The 21,248-nt window shown below is 41.3% G+C and overlaps 1 protein-coding gene across 4 annotated transcripts in view; it reads right to left on the reverse strand.

The window, feature by feature from the left end:
• The window catches only part of TIAM2 (TIAM Rac1 associated GEF 2), a 104,340-nt gene that overhangs the window by 21,154 nt on the left and 61,938 nt on the right, over positions 1-21,248 (reverse strand). For 3 of the 4 annotated variants that reach the window (XM_079971485.1, XM_079971483.1, XM_079971484.1), the window contains exon 15: positions 12,325-12,428. In XM_079971485.1, coding sequence (XP_079827611.1) covers positions 12,325-12,428 — 104 coding nt within the window. Of the gene's footprint in view, positions 1-6,428; positions 6,588-12,324; positions 12,429-21,248 lie in introns of those variants that run through there. The other variant, XM_079971486.1, reaches the window with a different exon arrangement.

Below are 21,248 nucleotides of genomic sequence, written 5' to 3' on the forward strand. Positions count from 1 at the left end.
CACTGTCATTCACAAAGAAGCCATTTGATCAAGGTGAACTTCTTAATATGCTTAGCTTGAATGTATTTTTTGCATGTATAAAGTGGCTTTCATAAGCAAGCAGTTAGACAGACAATCAGCAGCACTGAGTACCGACTATCATCTAAGGATGTCAATCTTTTAGAAATATTTGCACAATTCTGTTCTTAACTTCTGACATGCTACAGTATAAATATACTAATGGTTAGGATGGGTATGCTAAGACTGTATGAATATGCATCAATTATTTTATTTATTTACTTACTAGCAAAATGCCAGGTATGACAGGCAGGGTAGGATGGGTGGGGAGAGGACACGGTTAGCAAAGAGTCTGGGGCTTGTAGTATTCTTTGAACACACATACATATATATTCATCCACCTTAGTGAAGGCCAACACTTCACTTGACCCAATGGGAACAGAATGGCAGACACTCACTGATAGAGAAAAAGTAAAGGTGTACAATGGGGGCATCCACACTCCCGAAACAGGGTAGTGACTGATTTAGCTCACTGCCACTAGACTCTGCTTTCATTTGAAGACTTTTTTACAACTGTGTAAATCCAACATAGAAAGAACCTGGGAAGTAACACAAGTGCCAAAAGGTCCCCCCACCCTCAGTCCTACAGACTGCAGCTCTTTTATTTGTCTCATAAAACTGAATAGAAAGCCTCGAAAACTGAGCCAATTCCAATCTCTGTAGTCTTGCCCTGTCTCCTATCTTAATGTCTTAGTCATGTGTTTCACAATTATTCTCTTTCTTCCTCATTGAAATTCTGTGAGATAGGTCACTATTATTCTTTTTTTGCAGAATGGGAATTAAGGCTGAAAGATGGCAATTTGCCTGAAACTACCTAATGTAGCTGTGGCTGATCTCCAGAAAGAGAATATACTTGATGCTGAATTGAAGCGATATAGAATAATGCCATTTCTGAAAAATAAATGCAATTCATCGTTATTTTTTAAAGGATGTCTAATAACTGGCTGCTTGTATAACTGGAACCCAAAATAGAAGTGATGACATATGATGCCATGGTAGTCATGACATCACTGCTCCCTAGCCTTATCAGAAAGATGCAGTTGTCAGAATGGCTTTGCACAATGTCATTGTAGATCTGAGGGTATGTGTGAGATGAATCTGGCCAAGTCCTTACAGATTCACTTTCCATTCTGTACATTGTTCTTTTTAGTGTGAATGAAGGCCATTGTCTAGGTCTGAAATTTGTGTTGAGTGCAATTGGGAAGAATAAAGATTTAAACCATGAGTAGTCAATGTGGTACCCTCCAGATGTTGCTGGATGACTTCTCCCATAATTTCGGACCACTGGCCACACTAGCTGGGGCTGATGAGAGCTGGAGTCCAACAACATCTGGAGGACACCATATTAGCTAAACCCAATTTAAAGGGAAGGAGAAAGATTAGAACCCATGTAATTTGATAACATTAGTATTCCTTTCCTTTTGCTATTCAATAATGCAATTAGTTCAAACTTTCGCTCTTGAAACTGAACAAAGAATGAAGTGCAAATGCTGGTTGACAGATCACATCCAGCTCTTAATAACTGCAACATCAAGTGATGAATAGCATGTGTGAATGTGCCATTGAGTCCAGAAAGGTTTTCAATGGTTAGCTGAAGCATGCTGCAAGTCATCAAATGCAAAGTAATCAAGGAATGTATATGTTATGTACTGAAGTTCTCACCCTGGGCCAGCAGGGGGATACTGTTATGCAAATGAAGGATTGAAAGTGACGTTCAATGATTGGATAGTTTTAGAAAGTTGTTACAGGCTGACTTGAGCCCTTCAGTTCAGTTCTGTTCTGGCATCTGAATAAAGAAGAGCTGTTTGAAGAATTGCTGTCATCTGATATGTTCACCCACAAACAGTATATACATATGAGAACCAGCCCAAAGACACCCCAGTAAGAAAAGGCCATTCTCTTAATTAGTTGGTGTCTAAATACAATACAGTATGTGGATGAACCTCATCTTCAGCAATCCTTCACTAAGTGAAAGCCACTTTTTCCATTTGGTGCATTTGGGGGGAAATACAGCAATGTGTGATATGCAACTCTTCCAACAGAGTAATCTTGAAAAACACTCCCACACTTTCTTGCACCATGACTGGAAAAGGCTGCATAGTTCTAGAGTCAACAGTATACAGCAAATGCTTCAGTTCCGTGTTGGAGGCGGAACAGATTTAGCAGCTTCATGAATTAAAAGCTAACCATATGGCAGCTGGCACAAGCTCTTAATTAACAAATTGCAACCATTTTTGTATCAAATAGTTCAATAATCTCTTCATCTTGCAACTTGAAAAATACAAGTAAATTGGAAAACAAGAGGCCATTCAAATTGCTTTGTAAATGTAAGAGAAACTCTGCTGGACTAGATAAAAGGTCCTGCCTTCTATTTCCACACTAGCCTAACATATGCTTCCAGGAGGCAACCATGGCATGAAGATTTCCTTCACTGCCGGGGCTATGAGGAGTTTGAAAGGAGTTCATTATGTCTGAACTCCAACAAACTGTGGCCAGTTTTAACCATTCTTTGTTAAAACAGGCTGACCTCGAACCATAAGTAAAATTAACCACAGTTTAAAGTTTAGGTGACACACTACACTCTGCCAGTGTATTATAAAATTCACTTTGAAGGTTTTTCTTCTAGGAAAACCACAAAATATCCTAGATTGTAATACATGAAATATTTATTTTCAACCCCAAACTAATTTTCCCAAATAGTTAACACTATTGAATCCATATACTACCTAGTGGGTGGGTGTATTTGGCTAAAATATTTGACATTAGAAAGTTAGTGGCTTGGTGTGAAGATGTTTAAATGCAAATTTTATTTTATTCTAAATGTTTGATGAATTCCCACATTAACAACATTCCACTTTACTATAATTACACAGCGTGACAGAGCCTTGTTCCATAACCATTTCCTAAGGATCAGAGTCTGAAACTATGGAAACCACTGAGAATTCATTCTCGGTATCACTCATATCTTTTAAGAATTCTTTGACTTTGCTATTCATAAGTCATTTAACATAAAGACACTACAATTTTGGTTTGAAACATTAAATGTGTTCCATTGACATAGTAAAAAGAACTTATTACGGAATAGTAAAAGTATAACAATGGTGATTCAGGATCACAGCAATGGAGCCCCCTATCAGTGGCTGATAAGGAGCTTTCATTAAAGTTTAACCGTTTTCAGTAATAATCAAGGATTCTTTTCTTTGCTATCTGTTCCATACTTGCTCATATAAATTTTTAGAAGTCAACAATTACATGAGTTCAAGGGCAAAACTTCCTATTACAGCAAGTACTTGGCTTATGAGCTACACCATACAGAAACACAGAACCATACAGAAACACTGGGAGCCAGTGTGGTGTAGTGGTTAAGAGCGGTAGTCTCGTAATCTGGGGAACCGGGTTCGCGTCTCCGCTCCTCCACATGCAGCTGCTGGGTGACCTTGGGCCAGTCACACTTCTTTGAAGTCTCTCAGCCTCACTCACCTCACAGAGTGTTTGTTGTGGGGGAGGAAGGGAAAGGAGAATGTTAGCCGCTTTGAGACTCCTTAGGGTAGTGATAAAGCGGGATATCAAATCCAAACTCTTCTTCTTCTTCTTCTTCCTTTGGACCAGCAAGTCTTCAAAAATGCCAGAAGACAAGCTCCAGTTATGCAGCACTTTTATTGAGGCTTCAGATAAATTATATAGCCGTTTCTTGCATTGGTTAGCAGATAAACAGAAAATACAGAGTTTATTTTTGATCGTCAGTTTCTGGCCACCAAAACTTTGCCACTTTTCATAGTTCTTCTACCAGGAAAGTGGCGTGGAGGTTGCAGCATAGCGCTGCCCCCCGCTGCCATGGCTGTGGCTCTGGGAATTTTGCCCATTTTGCAGGAGATGTCATATCCTTTCTCACTGGCCAATGGGAATTCAAAGTCCAGGCTCGCCTTAAATTGGCAAATCACAGGCGGGCCTGGAGGCGGGCTTCCAGGGAGTGGGCCTGATTGGTCGACAGCCAGTCTTCACGCAGGTCTGCTCCTTGGGCTTAGATTTAGCCTGCCTCTTTTCCTCAGTGCCACACTTGTCATGGGATCTCCCACCATCCCTCTCTCATTGCTTGGAATGCACCCGCTCATCAAAGGGTTTTTATTACGTATTTTGTGTTTTTTATCTTGTATTTTTATGTTGAAAACCACCCTGAGATCTACAGATGAAGGGTGCTATACAAATTTAATAAATACCGTATTTTTTGCTCTATAAGACTCACTTTTTCCCTCCTAAAAAGTAAGGGGAAATGTGTGTGCATCTTATGGAGCGAATGCAGGCTGCGCAGCTATCCCAGAAGCCAGAACAGCAAGAGGGATCGCTGCTTTCACTGCGCAGCGATCCCGCTTGTTGTTCTGGCTTCTGAGATTCAGAATATTTTTTTTCTTGTTTCCCTCCTCCAAATACTAGGTGCGTCTTATGGTCTGGTGCGTCTTATAGAGCGAAAAATACGGTAAATAGGGGGTTCACATGAATCCCCTCACATGTTGCCAACATCCGTATGTTCAGCACCTATGTGAAGCAACCTTAAATCCATACAGATGCATTTTTACCTTTCATGGAGGTGCATGTGCATCTTGCCATTTCGCATGGCCCACATGCAGCTGGAAGGGACATGGTGGCAAAGTGGCAGTGTTGGATAGCGCTAGCTGGCACAATCATGCAAGCCCTTAATATATACTTTTAATGCATTGGGGAGTTGTGTAAACCTACAATCAAATAATTCTAAAAGGTTGGTGTTGCAGGAATCCCTTTGCAAAAGCCATTCTGATTCATCCAGCTCTCCTGCCCGCCTTCCTCCCCCCCTTTTTTTACCAATTCCAGCTCTAATGTCACTTTCTACCAATTCACCTAAGAGAGCTATCCCTCTAATCCTCTGATATGTAGTCTGATTTTAGTAAGTTGCACATTTTTGTAAGTCGTCCAGCAATTTCACATGAGTATTTTAAGAATGCCATCCACCCCTAGAGATGTATTAAGTTGATGAGTGGCAAAGGGGTGACTTTATGCTCCCTACCTAGTTGATCTGCACGAACAAGGTGAGCAGGGGGGCTATTGGGGATGTGTGTGCACATGCCTTGTATTTTTGTATGTCATTTGTGCACATGTGGTGTGTCCAATGCAACCAGTGTGTATGGCGAGTGTAATGGTGAAAGCATTCATTGGCCTCAACATTCCTGGCCACATGCTAGCACACAGCCCTTTGAGGACTGACCAAGGGTGAATGGCACCTTTGTGCTAAAAAAGTTAGCCAACCCTGTTCTATCAGAATCATTTCAGTCTGCAATCCTATGACCTCATGGAGACTTACTTCCAAGTAAGCATGCGTAAGACTGGGCTCCAAACACTTAGACTGTATCTAATGAAATTAATACACATGACTAACTTAGACTCATTAACTTCAATGAGTCTACTCTGGGTAAAACTTAGTTTGATTCAATCCTTAACTTCTAACCAATATACATATCAAAGAAAAAGAAGCATCTAAACTACTATCTTGTCAGGCAACATGTAGAACATGGCATTTTAGTGTATAGATAATTTATTGACCTTGATTACTGTCAGTATATATCAGCCTTTATGTAAAAGCAAAGAGCACACAGACCCACAGATATGATTCAACAAAGCACAAACAATTCACTCAGCAATTATAGTGCATCCTCAGGTAATTTAATATCCTCTGTTATAGTTTCAAGGCAACAGCTGTAGAGTGTATGTGTCATTACCATAAAACAGCTTTGAAACATAGTGTGAAGTCTTACTATCTCTCTATCTATGATATCCACAACATTACAATACACAACTACACTGTGGTTCTGAAGGAAAACAGAAGTGTCTTATTTTTAAAAAGAAAGCAGTTGGAACTCCCACAAAGAGAAAGTTCAAGGGAAAGAAACACGACATTTAAGGATCATCATCAAGAGAATGTAGATTTACACATTCCGCACAGGGGGAAACAACTTCCTTTTTGGAAAATTAAGCACCATTTCAGTTGCTTTTTGTCTTAATTTGCTTTTAAGTTCACAGACAGAAATCCTTTTCTTCATCCACCACCTTGGTTGCAAAAGCAGAGCAGTCTGCTAGTCAATGTAAATGTGTTGAGTACGGTAAGAGAAAGGTCTTCCTTTCCCCAAAAGTTGTGAAATAAATTTACATTCAAAGAAGCTTCAAAAATATGTGCATTACTTTGCTTAAGCTTTAAATTATAAAGCAAGAAGAAAAACACAAACTCAGAAATATGCTTGTTCATTATGTGCGCGCACGCACACACACACACACACACACAAACAAACAAACACACACTTACTTGTAGAGTTTAGATTAATTACAATTTTGATTTCTTTACTTACATATGTTAAGGAAAGAGAGTCAGATAATAATTTTCTCCTTCCAGACGCAAGGATGATATCTAAAGCTGTTGTCTGCCAGGAACTGAGCACTTCTTGCAATCCCTGTTTCACAAAATAATCCTCAGACTGATTGTTCTTCCAGCCTGCACTGAAAACCTCCTAGCGTCACGACTGTCTTCACATCATGTTTTTACATAGTCCCACACTTAACAATATTACATAATGCCAAGATGCTTCTTCTGCTGTACTTTCACATAAGTGCACTCAATGAAGTCATGCAGAAATATGAAGCTGGGGTGGCAATCAAGCATTTTCAATAGTAAATTGCTATGAAAGTCTTAAGGCTACTCACGAAGAGGATGTCTAAAACAAGGCTAGGAAAAGAAAAGAGACATCATTTTGCTCTTTCTGCCTCCGCTCACAGTATCTTTTCAGCAAGACTACTTTCTAATGCACCCCCCAACACACACACACACACACACACCAACACATCTGTTGGAGACAGACAGGGTCATACAAATTGCTCTGACAGTAATAGGCACCCTCCAACCAAAAAACCGGCATTCGATTATAAGCCATTTGCAGAAATTGTAGGGCTGTCAAAGACACTGCTACAGTTGGTGGTTCAAGTCTGGTAGTGCTAAAGCTCAAACCATTTTTTTCCTACTGCATCTTAAAATCTAGAACATCCTTACTTAACTGCTCAAAACATCAGCAACATTATCTAGGACAAAATGCTCTAACAATAGTGTTAGTGCATATGAACAATAGTACCAAACGTGTCAGCATGCATGCATGCGCACGCACACACAAACACAATTATAAAGAAATACTTCCCTGTACCTTTCCAATTAATTGTTAAAGTAACATATGCAAAGGAATGTAAAGGACAACTTACGGTTTGCACTGAAAGGCACTATAAATAAATTGTGTCTATGTGTAGCTGTTCCACTAGATTTGCTGTTATTGCCAGGCTTCCAGAACAGAGGACAAAGGAAGCAGAAATTCTTTTGATAAGCAGTTATTTTCCTTTAATCATCAAATTACGTATTGATTGGAGTTTCTTTTTGTTTGTTTGTTTTTAAAAAGAAGAACTAACAAATGCAAGGGAACAGAGACAATGGAGCTATCTCCACTTTATTTATTTTGAGTAAGGAGATAGGGCCAAGGGCAAAGAATGGATTGTGACTTCCCTTTGGATTGAACAACACTGTAGAACTAGATGGCTAAAACTGGGGTCTGAAACTACAGAGTAGGGATTCTCACAGAAACGTTTGTGGAAATTAGTCTGAAACCAGAGCATGATACAACTTCACAAAAGATGCAAGACTAATGTGCTGGACACGTTAGTATGTGTCTGGACTTATCACAGCAAATAGGCAGGGAGTGTCCTACTACGCAAGTCCAGGAGCTTGTATATGTCTCAATGCAAGAAAGAGTGCAGTCCCAGCCTCTTTAAAAGAGGCAATCATTAGACTACCCTTCAAAATAAACATTGCCTGGACCCAGATGATGTTGACGTCTGCAGGCCAGTTGCAAACATTCGCTTTCTGGGCAAGGTGTTTGAGCAGGTGGTTACTGGCCAGCTCCAGGCACTCTTAGACAATACTTATTTTCTAGATGCATTTCAGTCTGGTTTGGGAACAAAAACTGCTTTGGTTACTCTATGAAATGATCTTTGGTCCTTTTGGCAGCTTTTAAAACCATTGACCTTGGTATCCTTCTAGATATACCGTCTGGGCTGGAGAAATACTGACACTGACAATGCATTCAAGGGCAAACTGTGTCCAGTATTAGAAACTGTGTCCAGTATTAGAAGTCACTGTGGCTGGTAACTATTGAAAGACCATTTTCATGGAGCATAAGGCTAAAACTCTTCTAAAGCCATCCAAGTTGGAGGCAATCACTATTTCTGGTGGGATTGAATTCCACAGTTTAACTATGCCCTGTGTAAAGTGTGCCCAGCCAATAGACTTGTAAGCAATCTACAGGACCACACTGAAGCCTGGGAAGATTTTTTGCCCTTAATTAATTTGGCTAAAAGCCCAGAAGACTAAAATACAAAGACTTGACACAAAAGGCATAGTATATCCTACTAGATTTTAAGTGCTTTTTTCTCTCCTCGTTTAATATATTTCTCTGTTTATTCCTTGTATTCTTCCTTGATCACCTTTCAAACACTAGATCTCCCTTGGTAATACTAATGTGATTTTGTATTATGAAAGCACACATTCAGCTGGTCATCATAAAAAATAGCTCTTTCCTTCCATATTTATATCAAAAAGTCCAGAACCTTTTAATCAAAGATTATATGCAAAAATCCCCTTACTGTGCTGAAAAGCTGCAATCTCACAGTGTGAATAAGGACTATGGTTTCACAGCCAATTTAACCTCTCATTATAGTGCGAGTCACAAAATAAAAATTCTATCACAGAAATAGGCATTTACAAAATTGGTTAATGGTGTTTCAATTGCATGTAATATAGCCACAACTTGAACTAGTGCTTTGAAGGCCTGTTTCCACAACCTAATCGTCATGTGGCTCCTGTGGCAACTTGGCTAGCTCATATTGATTTCTGACTACTTCAGTATGGCACAAACTAACTGAATGTAGCATTGCCAGCCAGACAATTTTATTTTTAGCATGGCATTGTAACCCGCCTTAAAATGAGGGTTTGCTTTGCTGTACTAAAAAGATGAATGTGACACACAGAAGAAAATCCACATGAAAAGTTTGTCACAGCCTAGAACAGTTGCAAATCAGCAGAGGGTAATTCTTCCCCATGGATTCCAAATGCCTAATTGGTTGTCATATTAGGCTCCAAGACCTACCAAAATTCAGGAAAAAGTAAAACTAGGTTAGGGTACCAAAAACATGCACATGTGGCCCTTTGCACCTGGGCTTTGGAAAAATTATTCTGTTGGGTTTTGTCTTAACAGAACACTTTAGGGTACTGTCAAGTAATGAAGTACAAAGGAAACAGAAGTAGAGCTATAGCCAGCTATTCCTCCTTGTTTTTCTGCAATTTAACAGTTGCTAAAAATTCAATAACAAAAACATCAAAAACATCCAAGAAAAACAAGCAACTGATTTATGTAATCAAGCAGCATCCAAGTAAGACCTGACTGCTTTGATTTGTTGTTGTCTGTTCCCATATTTGTTCTACTATTATGCTAAGTAGTTATACCTCTTTCTGCAGCTTCCTTGACTGCTAGTGCATGTGTGTGAGCAGCTTTCCCCTTGGACATTTTGGTGTCTCAAGGGTTATCCTACATGTCCTACATGCTCTTTCAAGAAGCATCTTCTCTCTTATAGCACTTCCTGTCCTTTGAAATCAGGGAGTGAGATTTTGTAGATACGTTTCATCTTCTGCCCATATTAAGATCAACAAGAGATCGACACCCACTCTCAGGAATTTAATGTCAAAGAGATCTGCTTAACTCCCAAACTGCTTTCCATTTGCAGATGAAAGTACTTTTTTTTTAACCCCAAGCCCTTCTTAAAAAGTATATGGCAGGCATGTCCAAAGTCAGTTTCAGGGGCCTAATCCGGCCCGCCGGTCGGTTTACTCCGGCACCTGTGGTAGTTTATTTCCTGCAGGGAAATCCTAAAAAAACCCTCAACTATAAAAAAAGGTAAACGACTTTGGTCGGCCCTTTGGTTGGCCCTCACGGCCCTTTACTTCATCAAATCTGGCCCTCTTTGAAAAAGGTTTGGACACCACTGGTATATGGTATGTTGATTGCTGGCTTGAAGGGGTTTTTCCTATTGTTTATTAACTTTAAAAAATGTTTTGTGTTATTACTTTCTGGTAAGATGTTAGTATTGTTTCTTGCTTTAAGTCACTTTGGATACCTCATGGCACAGAATCAACAAAAATAAAATACATGCATACATACCTACAACTGCCTGAAAACTGAGCTTCCCTCAAGCTGAAGCTCAAGTAGTTCCATTTCTTATGAGTGTGGAAAGTAGCACTCCACTTGGAAGAGGAAATCATTTTTGTGACGGACAAGAAGAGAGATAGGTAGCGATGCAGTTTTGAAGGTGAATTTTTTTGGATGCAGTTATTGCCTGCAGCCCTGTTTGAAATCAGGGGTGGCATGGCGAGAATGGGGCTGGATGAAAGAGGATGAAGGACAAAGGGTAGAGCCAGCCATGGCTGGCATGCACGGCTGGGCACAATCAAGCAGCTGCTTATTGCTTCTGCCCTCAAGGAGGGCCCAGGACAGACCTTACTGCTGGCTACTGACCTGCCATTTGGCAAACAGCCTGTGGGAGGCATCAACCCCTGCTTCTCTGAGATGGCATTGGGTGATGTGGGGTTGCCACAGCTCTTGGTGCTCACTGCTGACCTCATCTGTAGGCACTGGAAAACCACTAGCTGTCATCAGGGACCAAGCAGGAGTTTGCGGGTAAGGTACAGGTATGGCTGTAGAAGTCCAGGCAGTTTCAAAATGCCATGGATCAGCTGTCAGGTGAGGCCAGTGGTTAAAGAAGTTGAGGAGACAAAGAAAGAAGGCAAGGAGCACAGATGGGTTGGGGAACAAGTTATACGTGTGTATGTGTGTGTGTGTGTGTGTACACGCAGAAATGCAACTGCTTCCTTCAGAAAATACACAAGATGTCAGGCAGACGTGCGTGTTCAGCCTTGAGCTTTCAGAAGTCCTTGAAGGAGATACAGGTACTACCTGATGCTCTTCACTTCTCCTCCATGAGCTTCCATTAGCAGCTAGCATGGCCCAAATGTGGCTGAGGGGCTGACTGTAATTTCAATGACACTTAATTCTAAATTCACTCACTGGGTAGGACGGGGCTTGGAAACCTGTAGCCCTCCAGATGTTGCTGATGCCCAACTTGAGACTACTTGCCTCGTTGTGTGGATAGGGCATCACCTGGCTCGCACTGAGAAACTACTTTTAAATGTGCTTTAGAAGAGAAACGAGTTGCCCATATAAACCAGTGTATGTACATACTGGTCAGAACATACCTTTTGGCCCCTCAAATGCTCCACACTTCCAAAATAGTTTCTTTCCTAGCCCTACCTACACACTTCTCACAAACCTCCTGTGCACTGCAGTGCTGATCTAGCTGACCAGTCCCAAACCAAACCAAACCTGGGGTAAACCCATGCCAATTCACTTGACTGGGCACATGACTGAGGTATACAAAAATCAACAGCCATTCAAGTCATGGTCTAAATAACTATGACCCTCTTAATCCTAAAAATGAGAAGCCAAAGTTCAAGAGCAGTTGAAGGAGTAAAAATACTGACAACATCAAGAGCAGGCATGGCCAAACATGGCCCTCCAGATGTTTTGGGACTACAGTTCCCATCATCTCTGACCACTGGTCCTGTTAGCTAGGGATGGTGGGAGTTGTAGTCCTAAAACATCTGGAGGGCCAAGTTTGGCCATGCCTGATCTAGAGGATAGACAGTTCTTAACTCATTCACTCTGGCAAGATTCCTGTTTGTGTTACATTTGATCATAGTTACATATAAAGGCAATAAGCAAATGAAGAATGAAATGAAATCACTTGCATTCAACATGCAGGAAGTTTGAAACCAGGCGTCCCAGCAGTAAGTCCAGTACTTTGCCCACAACAATACACAGCTTGTCGGCTGTGGTACCTGACAATTTATTACCAAGCATAACCATCATTGACAGACTTCGTTCATCTTTATCATGACACATGAAAATGCATTTTGCCTCCTCAAAAATAGCTGCTTTCCTACAGGTATAGCAGTCATACTCCAAAATGTACTACAGATTAAGGTAAGGCTATTGAGTACAGAATTTTATGCTAAATTATATCATGTATAAGAGCTGTCAGCAAGTCTCCTAATACTGTTTGCTGATTACTGTGCTCTAGGTTTTTAAGAAGTGCTCTTACCTGGAAAGATAACTCAAGTTTCTCCTTCTGGGGAACCTGGTCCAGAATGCCATTCGTACTGCTTCTTTTCAGACTTGCAGTAACATCAGGCACATTGCTGAAATCTGCATGCAAGTGAAAAGCAAAAAAATTCAGAGGGTTCAATTATCAGCAGTAGAAAATTATTTCTTGCTTCATTCATAAAAGCTCTCTGTACCAGGGAGAGGGGAAGGAGGAGGACTACTTTGCTACTTCTACTGCTCCCCCGCCCCGCCTCTTGTAAAAGGCAGTTCAGCTAAAACAGCCTCTCTGAAGTAATGCACGTATTTGATCGGCTAAAATTAAGCTCTTCCTCCCCAAATTCCTAATGTAGCATCATCTGTCTACAGTGTAGCACAGTTTGTGCTGGCCGAGGGGGAACAACCAATAAAAATGACTCCATGTATCAAGTGATTCTCTTGGATGAACACAACGTTCTGCAACATGACGTGGTTCATAAATACATTAGTGGAGCAAAGTGGGCAGGGGAGGGAACCACCCTGGCTTCCTTCTTAATGCAGTTTTTTCTAGAGAAACAATTTGGAAAACTGGCAATGGAGGGATGATAGAGCTGTCCTTGACCAACATCAGGCACCCTGCAGGCAATTTTAACCAAAAGAAAAGGAAGGTTCAAATCTCCCAATAAAAGCACCCAAATTTTGTGTGTGTGTGTGTGTGTGTGTGTGCGCGCGCACACACACACACACCTTTTGCAAACATGGGATAAATACATCTGTCCTGTACACAACTTATTTGCCACTGCATATATTCTTATCAGGAAAAGCCTAAAATCTTTAAAAGTTGAAAATGACAAACCAAGGATGGGGAGCCCAGTTCAATATTCTTTTCTGACTTCACGACTCTTTCACTATTTCCGCCAAGTATTTCCACCTCGGGCCATGAGACCAATACTAGGGTTTGACAATCAGTTCCATGTTTTCTCTTTGAGAGCCCATGTGCTAAGTCTATCCCCGCCCTGAACTGGAATCTGTTACCAATTTCACTCAACAAAAATCGCACTCTGGAGCATACAACACAAAAGTTTAAAATAATGCATTATTTGTTTCTGGTTATTATGCATTCCCTCCCCCCCAATCAATAGTTCCCTCCGCCATATTCCAAGGTACAGCATTTGGGGGTTTTGGGAACTGAGTTGATGCCATTCATCATGTTAAAATCAGTTGCACTAGGCAGGCAGCTGACTCATCTTTCAACAGGGATGGGCTGGCATAGTGCCCCACCAGCCATCTGCCATTGGCGCTGCTTTCCCAATCACAGCATGGCTGGGAAGTGGCTGGCCAAGCCACAAGAAGCCAAATGCTAAGCCAGCTGCTGCTGCTGCTACCACCAGTGGCAGCCTTACTGGTCTAGAGCAAGCCAAATCCAAAGAAACTGTCCCACTAATACTCAGGGAGTCAAGTAAGGGGACGTCAATGCAAGGAGACCCTCAAGAAAATCGGAAAGCAAGGAAATGGTAAAGCTGTGGCTATATATCCAACATTCCTAGGAGTTCTACTTATTAAGAATGGTTCTGACAGTGTCAGTGGGATCCTTATCTGATCTCCAGAAATTGAAAAAAAGAGGTTAATCTATCCATATTTTAGTGGGGTGCATTTGTACATATAGATCCAAAAGGGTAAGGATAATCTGCCCTCTAAATCCAATTTTAAAATGCTATTATTATTTCTTTATTATAGCTACTTCTTTATTATAGCTACTTCTAAACCACACTTCCATAAAAATACAATATGAGGGTGCACAGCATATAAAAACTGCGACAACAGTAAAAACATTAGTGACGAAATCTATACTACTGAATAGGTTAAAAGCAAATTCATAGTTCAAAGGCCTAACTAGTACAGTTATTAGCTGTAGCCTTATAATTATGCCAAAAATCAAAGGAAAACTGTGGGTTTCAGCCAGTGGTGGTAGTGGTATGCCAGCAGACAGCATTTCTGAAATTGCGGCAAATACTGTATTGGCCCGAATATAAGCCGCACCTTTAAAATTCCACAGGCACTCACACCCCAAAATGGCAAACATAGAAAAAAATGCTACAGCGATATCGTAAAAGCCAATTTTTGTAAGGTTGTGAATTGAAACCGCACTTCGTGAAAAGTTGGAATGGGGGGCGGGGGGAGAGTGTGGCTTATATTCAGGCCAATACGGTAGTATGAATTTACTGCAACAAAACCAAGGGTGGAATCCAACTCAGTTTTATTTAGAGTATACCCATTGAGATAAATGAACATGACCAAGCTAATATCAGTGGGTTTCCTTTGAGAAAAACTTAGAGCTTATCCATACTTCTTCTTGTCCCATTGCTTTGCCCCACGGAAAACTGCTTTTTAGCGCTCAATCAGAGCAAATGGCAAATTGAATACCACTCCAAGTATTTTGCCCAGAGGCACTCAGAAGCCATGGAGCACCCACAATGGCAGGCAACTTCAGTGAGTGCTTGACTGTATTCAGTCTTGTGTGACCAGTGGCTCCTTAATTACATGACTCACATAACGTTGTGTTATACAGGCAGGCAGATCTATGACTCACCGTCATTCAAAAGAAATGATCATGTAGCCACCAGATTTCAAAGAGTACACCACGGTTTCCCAAATCATTCCCTTACAGTTGGTTATTCAATTAAAGGCAAACAGACTGTGCACAGATGCGATAGTCACAGAAGGAACCAAATATTTGTCAACCATAAGGGAATGCAGGTATTTGCACTTTCAGAGAGGTAGAGGCCACAGAATAAAAGCTGACAATGGGGCATAATCAAAATTATCAGATGCAAAGACCATACATGTACTGCAGAGGTTTTTGGTGCTAACATATTGAAGGCTAGGTAAACGATGGGGGGGCTTCAAAAACCCCCAAAACCCTCTCTTTCATGAAGGAAGTCTTTCTACCATGTAAGAAAAGAGAGCAGATGCAGCCTTCACATGTTGCCTCTTAGCCCACTTAATTAATGAAGCCTTAATTACATTCTAATCAGCACTTCTCTTGCCATCTCATCCTTCTCTCTGCAAATAAGGGGAAATTACAGTGAGGAGTAAGGAGGAATAGAGAACTTGCTCTTAAATATCTTGGTGCTAGGAATGCTTCCTACCATTCATAGCTCTATTCTGAACAAGTGACTTATTGCTCATCAGGAGGGAAAAATCAAGTGTTATCAAATGTCAAGAGCATGGGTAGGTGGGAAAGACTCTTCCAAGCCAGAAAAAGGAGGTGTGCTTTACCTTCTAGTCTTCTGACAGTAATAGAGGGGAGGGGATGCAGAACTAAAAATAAAAGCAGATGGCGCAGCGAAAATTAGATGTACCCAACCTCTCACAAAGTAGAAAAGCTGTATAGGCAATTTGTTCAGTTTTCTAGGTCATGCCTGTGAGAGTTTCAGAGCACAGACTGTCTAATGGGATATGTATTTAACTCAGGCAATATATTTGTTCAACAAGGATGGAATACCTTGTGGGAGAAAGCTGTTAATATGAGAAGGAGTAGAAATGTGAATGGTCCATAGCAAAATAAGATATTTAGTTATGCTGAGTCACTGCTCTTCCACAATCAGTTTGAAACTGAATACAAACAGCAGTTCTACACAGTATTTAATATAGCGAAGCAATGATTCTTCAACATCAACTTCATTGGACTGGTCATGTTGTTTAGATGCCTAATTATCGTCTTCTAAAGCAACTACTCTATTCCCAACTTAAGAATGGAAAGTGTAATGCCGGTGGACAACAAAAGAGGTTTAAATATGTTCTCAAGGAAAACACAGCTTGAATGTTCTTGTACCTAATTATCTTTATCAGTCTTTCCAGAATGTACAGAACATGAACTTACTCTTGTAGGGAGAGGTCTTGCCATAAAAAAGCCACCAAAACAACAACACAGTGTAACAAAAGCTATAGTAAAAATGATATAAAGCAACAGCTGACAAAAGGATGCTTGCAGTACCCGCTTTCGCTCCCAAATTAAAATACTGGGAAAATCTCAAAATACTCTCTCAAGATACTTCACATTTTGAAGGAAAGAGGAAAGGCTTAGGGAGAAAAATATAATCACATGTACTGGTGTTTTCATGAATGGGGTCAGATTTATTTACATCAGAAGTTTCTCATATTCTTCTAGATGTTTTGATCAGGCAAGCTGCCGAAAGGCTTCTGTTTAAGCAGTTCAGGAATGGAGCCAAACCTCAAGAAGGTACAAAACCTTGGTGGTCCTGGTATTTAGTAATGACTGGAAAAATGCTGAAGGGAGCGGCAAATGAAATACTATATTGCATCCTGAAGAATGAAAACAGCTGTTGAATGAACTACAAACAATTCTCCCTTTGCAAACAACAATCCCAAGGTTAATGGTCAGCCCAGAAGATAAAAATAATACTATTCTGTTTTCAACAGAACAGAGTAAGCACATTTCCAGCTTTCACAAATCATTTGTTGAAAACACTATGCATTGTTAATTATCAGCTTATTACATTCATTACTTGCTCAGCACTTTTTATTAAAATTAGCTATTAGGAGTATTTAACAGTAAACACTGTATGCTTCAGAATCAAGTTGAAACAAATACTTGTGACCAATCAGCTGATTAATCACTTAGCTGATTAATGTGGGAGAAATCTCAATGATAGTGTTTGCCCAAGTAATCCCAATGGGTAAATGAAAACAGAATCATAGCTCTCCAATTCCTGAGTCTATCCTCTTGGAATTTTGCAGGTTTCTTACCTAGAGACACCTCTGTGATATATGCCTCCTCATACAAATTCTCAAAAAATGGGGTGGGGAACATTAATCCCTTATTAACCCCCAAGTTTTAAAGACACCCCCCTTTCTTAGGAAACTACAATGGCCTGCAAATTTTGTAAATTTCTGTCAAAAAATTAAAGGTTACGGGTACACACTCTAAAAATATAAAGGTGCCTATCACATATTTGTGACTTCATTTTTGGAAACTAGGCCTCAAAATTTAAGATGTTGATCCCTGCACCTTCCTATTGAAGAGCAGGGTGGACACAGCTATTTGCATGGCAAGTGGCTGGAGTCACAAGTAAATGGGCACTCCTTCAAGTGGGTTGCCTCTGTGAAGTTTGTTCACACTGGTGCTGGCATCTCTGTGTTGATTGGGGTGGAGCCAGAGCTGGCTGAGCATCAAACTTACTCTCAGTCACTTCCCCAGAATAGCAGGCTCCTCACAGACAGGAGGAGGTGCCAGAGGGGGGACACTCCTCTGACAACCTGCTCAGTCTTCTCCTCTGAATCCAGATCTCCACCCCCATCCTGGCTCAGGAACTTATTGGCATCCTGATCCACCTCCCCCATCCTGCTAGAGCCCTCCCCAAGGTCCTTCAGTTGCCCAAGCTGTTCCCATTCCTCCTCAGGATCTGACCATCCCCTCCATGATTCGTCCATGAGTGTCATGACTTCAGGGATGAGAATTGTAGTGAATGCTCAGTACATCTTTGTGCATAATTAGGAAGAGATGAATAAGATTTGATTTGCAATCCCAGTCAGCCTCTCCCCGGCCATACACACACACACACACACACACACACACACACAGTGGTACCTCGGGTTACATACACTTCAGGTTACAAACGCTTCAGGTTACAGCATCACTAACCCAGAAATATTACCTCAGGTTAAGAACTTTCCTTCAGGTTGAGAACAGAAATTGTGCAGCGGCGGTGCAGCGGCAGCAGGAGGCCCCATTAGCTAAAGTGGTGCTTCAGGTTAAGAACAGTTTCAGGTTAAGAACAGACCTCCAGAACAAATTAAGTTCTTAACCCAAGGTACCACTGTATATATATGACATAATAATAATAATAATAATAATAATAATAATAATAATAATTTATTATTTGTACCCCGCCCATCTGGCTGGGTCTCCTCAGCCACTCTGGGCGGCTTCCATAAAAACCAAAAATACACTAAAATATCACAGATTAAAAACTTCCCTGAACAGGGCTGCCTTAAGATGTCTTCTGAATGTCAGGTAGTTATTTATTGCTTTGACATCTGATGGGAGGGCGTTCCACAGGGCAGGTGCCATGACCGAGAAGGCCCTCTGCCTGGTTCCCTGTAGCTTTGCTTCTCGCAATGAGGGAACCGCCAGAAGGCCCTCGGCACTGGACCTCAGCGTCCGGGCAGAACGATGGAGGTGGAGACGCTCCTTCAGGTATACTGGGCCGAGGCCGTTTAGACAAAATGCTTAAGTTTGTAGTAAAAGTTAGACTTTTACCCAAAGCTGTGGAAAATTAAAGTTCAAAAAAACCCCTCCATACCTTTTATTGTCAAGTGGCCATGTGGGGGTTTACTTTAATAGCCTTCTTATGTAAGCAAAGAATGATTCATAAAGAAAATGAAATTCACAACCTGACAGATGGTAGCAAAGACATGGGTAACTGTGAATCTAAAATGCTTAAGCTTCATACATAGTTTGCAACCATTAGAAGAAATACTAGCTTTCAGCTTATCCAAAGAGCCACCTCATTTTCTCTCTCCTCACCCCCACCCAGTCACTGTTGTCTTAGTTCTCTCATTACAGATCACCACAAGATTCCGGGGAAAAGAAAAAAGAAAACCCTAACTAGATACAGATGACCATCTTAGCACACCTGGTGCCTTGATAAAATCCTCTACTACTACCGATAGAAATGACTAGTCCAGGTTCCCCACACATATAAGGTTTTGACCATTCATTTTGTTTAAAACTGCTCTTGTTAACATTTCCAGTTAATCTAGTGAACTCCTTCCTAAAAGCACAACAGGAAACAGGTGTCATGAAAAGAGCTTTAGAGTGCTGCACTGTGTAAAGAACTGTATCCCCTTATTGCAGAACACATTTAGCTGAAATTTACATTGCACAGTGTTAAACTTAGCTTTACTCAGAGCAGACACACTCAGAGCAATGAACATGACTAATGTGGGTCGGTTAATTTCTCGGATATTGCTCTAATTAAAAACAACAACAAATGAATTATCAGGAGAAGGGCTGGTGCTTCCATGCTATGCTTTTGAACTTCTTGGAAGTACCCGACTGGCTATTATTGGAAACAAAATGCTAGACTAGGTGGGCCTTTTGACCTAAGGGAATTGTTGCAGCCATTCTGTATGTCAGAGTTGGAGAAACCTGTGGCCCTCCAGATGTGGCTGGACTCCAACTCCATTTGCACCAGCCAGCATGGTAGGTAGGGATGATGGGAGTTGTAGTCAAGCAACATCTGGAGGCCAGAGGTTCGCCACGGCCGCTGTACTTAAACCAGAGCTGGAAGTGGAAGACCCAGATCTATATAAATCATATATAAATCATATATACCAGTAAATCATATATAAAACTAGTGATTTTACACAACCTCATGCAGACACAACTAAGATGGTAAAGGTAAAGGTACCCCTGACTGTTAGGTCCAGTCGTGAACAACTCTGGGGTTGCGCACTCATCTCACTCTATAAGCTGAGGGAGCCAGCGTTTGTCCGCAGACAGCTTCCAGGTCATGTGGCCAGCATGACTAAGCAGCGCACGGAAACGCTGTTTACCTTCCTGCCGGAAGTATCTACTTGCACTTGACATGCTTTTGAACTGCTAGGTGGGCAGGAGCTGGGCACCAAACAATGGGAGCTCACCCCATTGCGGGGTTTCGAACTGCCGACCTTCCAATCGGCAAGCTCTAGGCTCTGTGGTTTAGACCACAGTGCCACCCATGTCCCAACTAAGATGGTAAGGTAAAGGTAAAGGTACCCCTGCCCGTACGGGCCAGTCTTGACAGACTCTGGGGTTGTGCGCCCATCTCACTCAAGAGGCCGGGGGCCAGCACTGTCCGGAGACACTTCCGGGTCACGTGGCCAGCGTGACATCGCTGCTCTGGCGAGCCAGAGCCGCACACGGAAACGCCGTTTACCTTCCCGCTGGTAAGTGGTCCCTATTTATCTACTTGCACCCGGGGGTGCTTTCGAACTGCTAGGTTGGCAGGCGCTGGGACCGAGCAGCGGGAGCGCACCCCGCCGCGGGGATTCGAACCGCCAACCTTTCGATCGGCAAGCCCTAGGCGCTGAGGCTTTTACCCACAGCGCCACCCGCGTCCCTATAACTAAGATGGTAGGTCACTGCAAATGAAGTCAGGGCATAAAATGTGAGAGAACATGGGAAGAAATGCATCCGTCATTAAACGGATGCATTCAGTCAAAGCTGTGCTGCCTGTACTGGTTTCTATAACAAGCCATTTGAAAATGCATAAACTACTGTAAATGCCGACACACTATAATCTGATAAATGTGACAGACTCTCTCACAGAGATTAATTTAGAATAATTATCCCTGCCCCCAACTCATTGTAAACACGTCTGCCTTGGTTGCTGTCTGAATCAGACAGTCAAAGCCAAAATACCTTTTATCCTTTGGTGTCTGGGAGCAACATACATTTCTAACAATTTCCTATTATAATATATGGAGATTAACACAAGTTGCAAATATGTCCCTATGGAACAATGAATCCGGTAAATGGGCACATACACTTACTATGGCGAATGAACTAGGTAATGCTGGCTTATGATATCAAGCTAACAATCTGAGTGATAGCCCTAATAAAATGAAGAGTAATTAATTAGCACCATAATTTTTGTTTTATGACATGAGCTTTTATATGCCAACAGTCAATTTAATAGTATTTAAAATTGGACTATGACCCATGAGGAAGATGCTTCTTACTGTGCCACAATTCTTGCCATCATTTTTTACTTTAAGTATGACCTAATAAAGCTGCTATTTTATAATTAAATCAACCCTAGAAAATTCTCCTTAGTGACCTTTCAATTTTTAGAGGTATGAAAAAATCAGATCAAAAGCCCTTGATACATTGAATCAACCACATTAATCACTTACCCAAGAACAACACACTTCAGTTAC

This window comes from Podarcis cretensis, assembly GCF_951804945.1.
Source record: "Podarcis cretensis genome assembly, chromosome: 3".
Taxonomy (NCBI): Eukaryota; Metazoa; Chordata; class Lepidosauria; order Squamata; family Lacertidae; genus Podarcis; species Podarcis cretensis.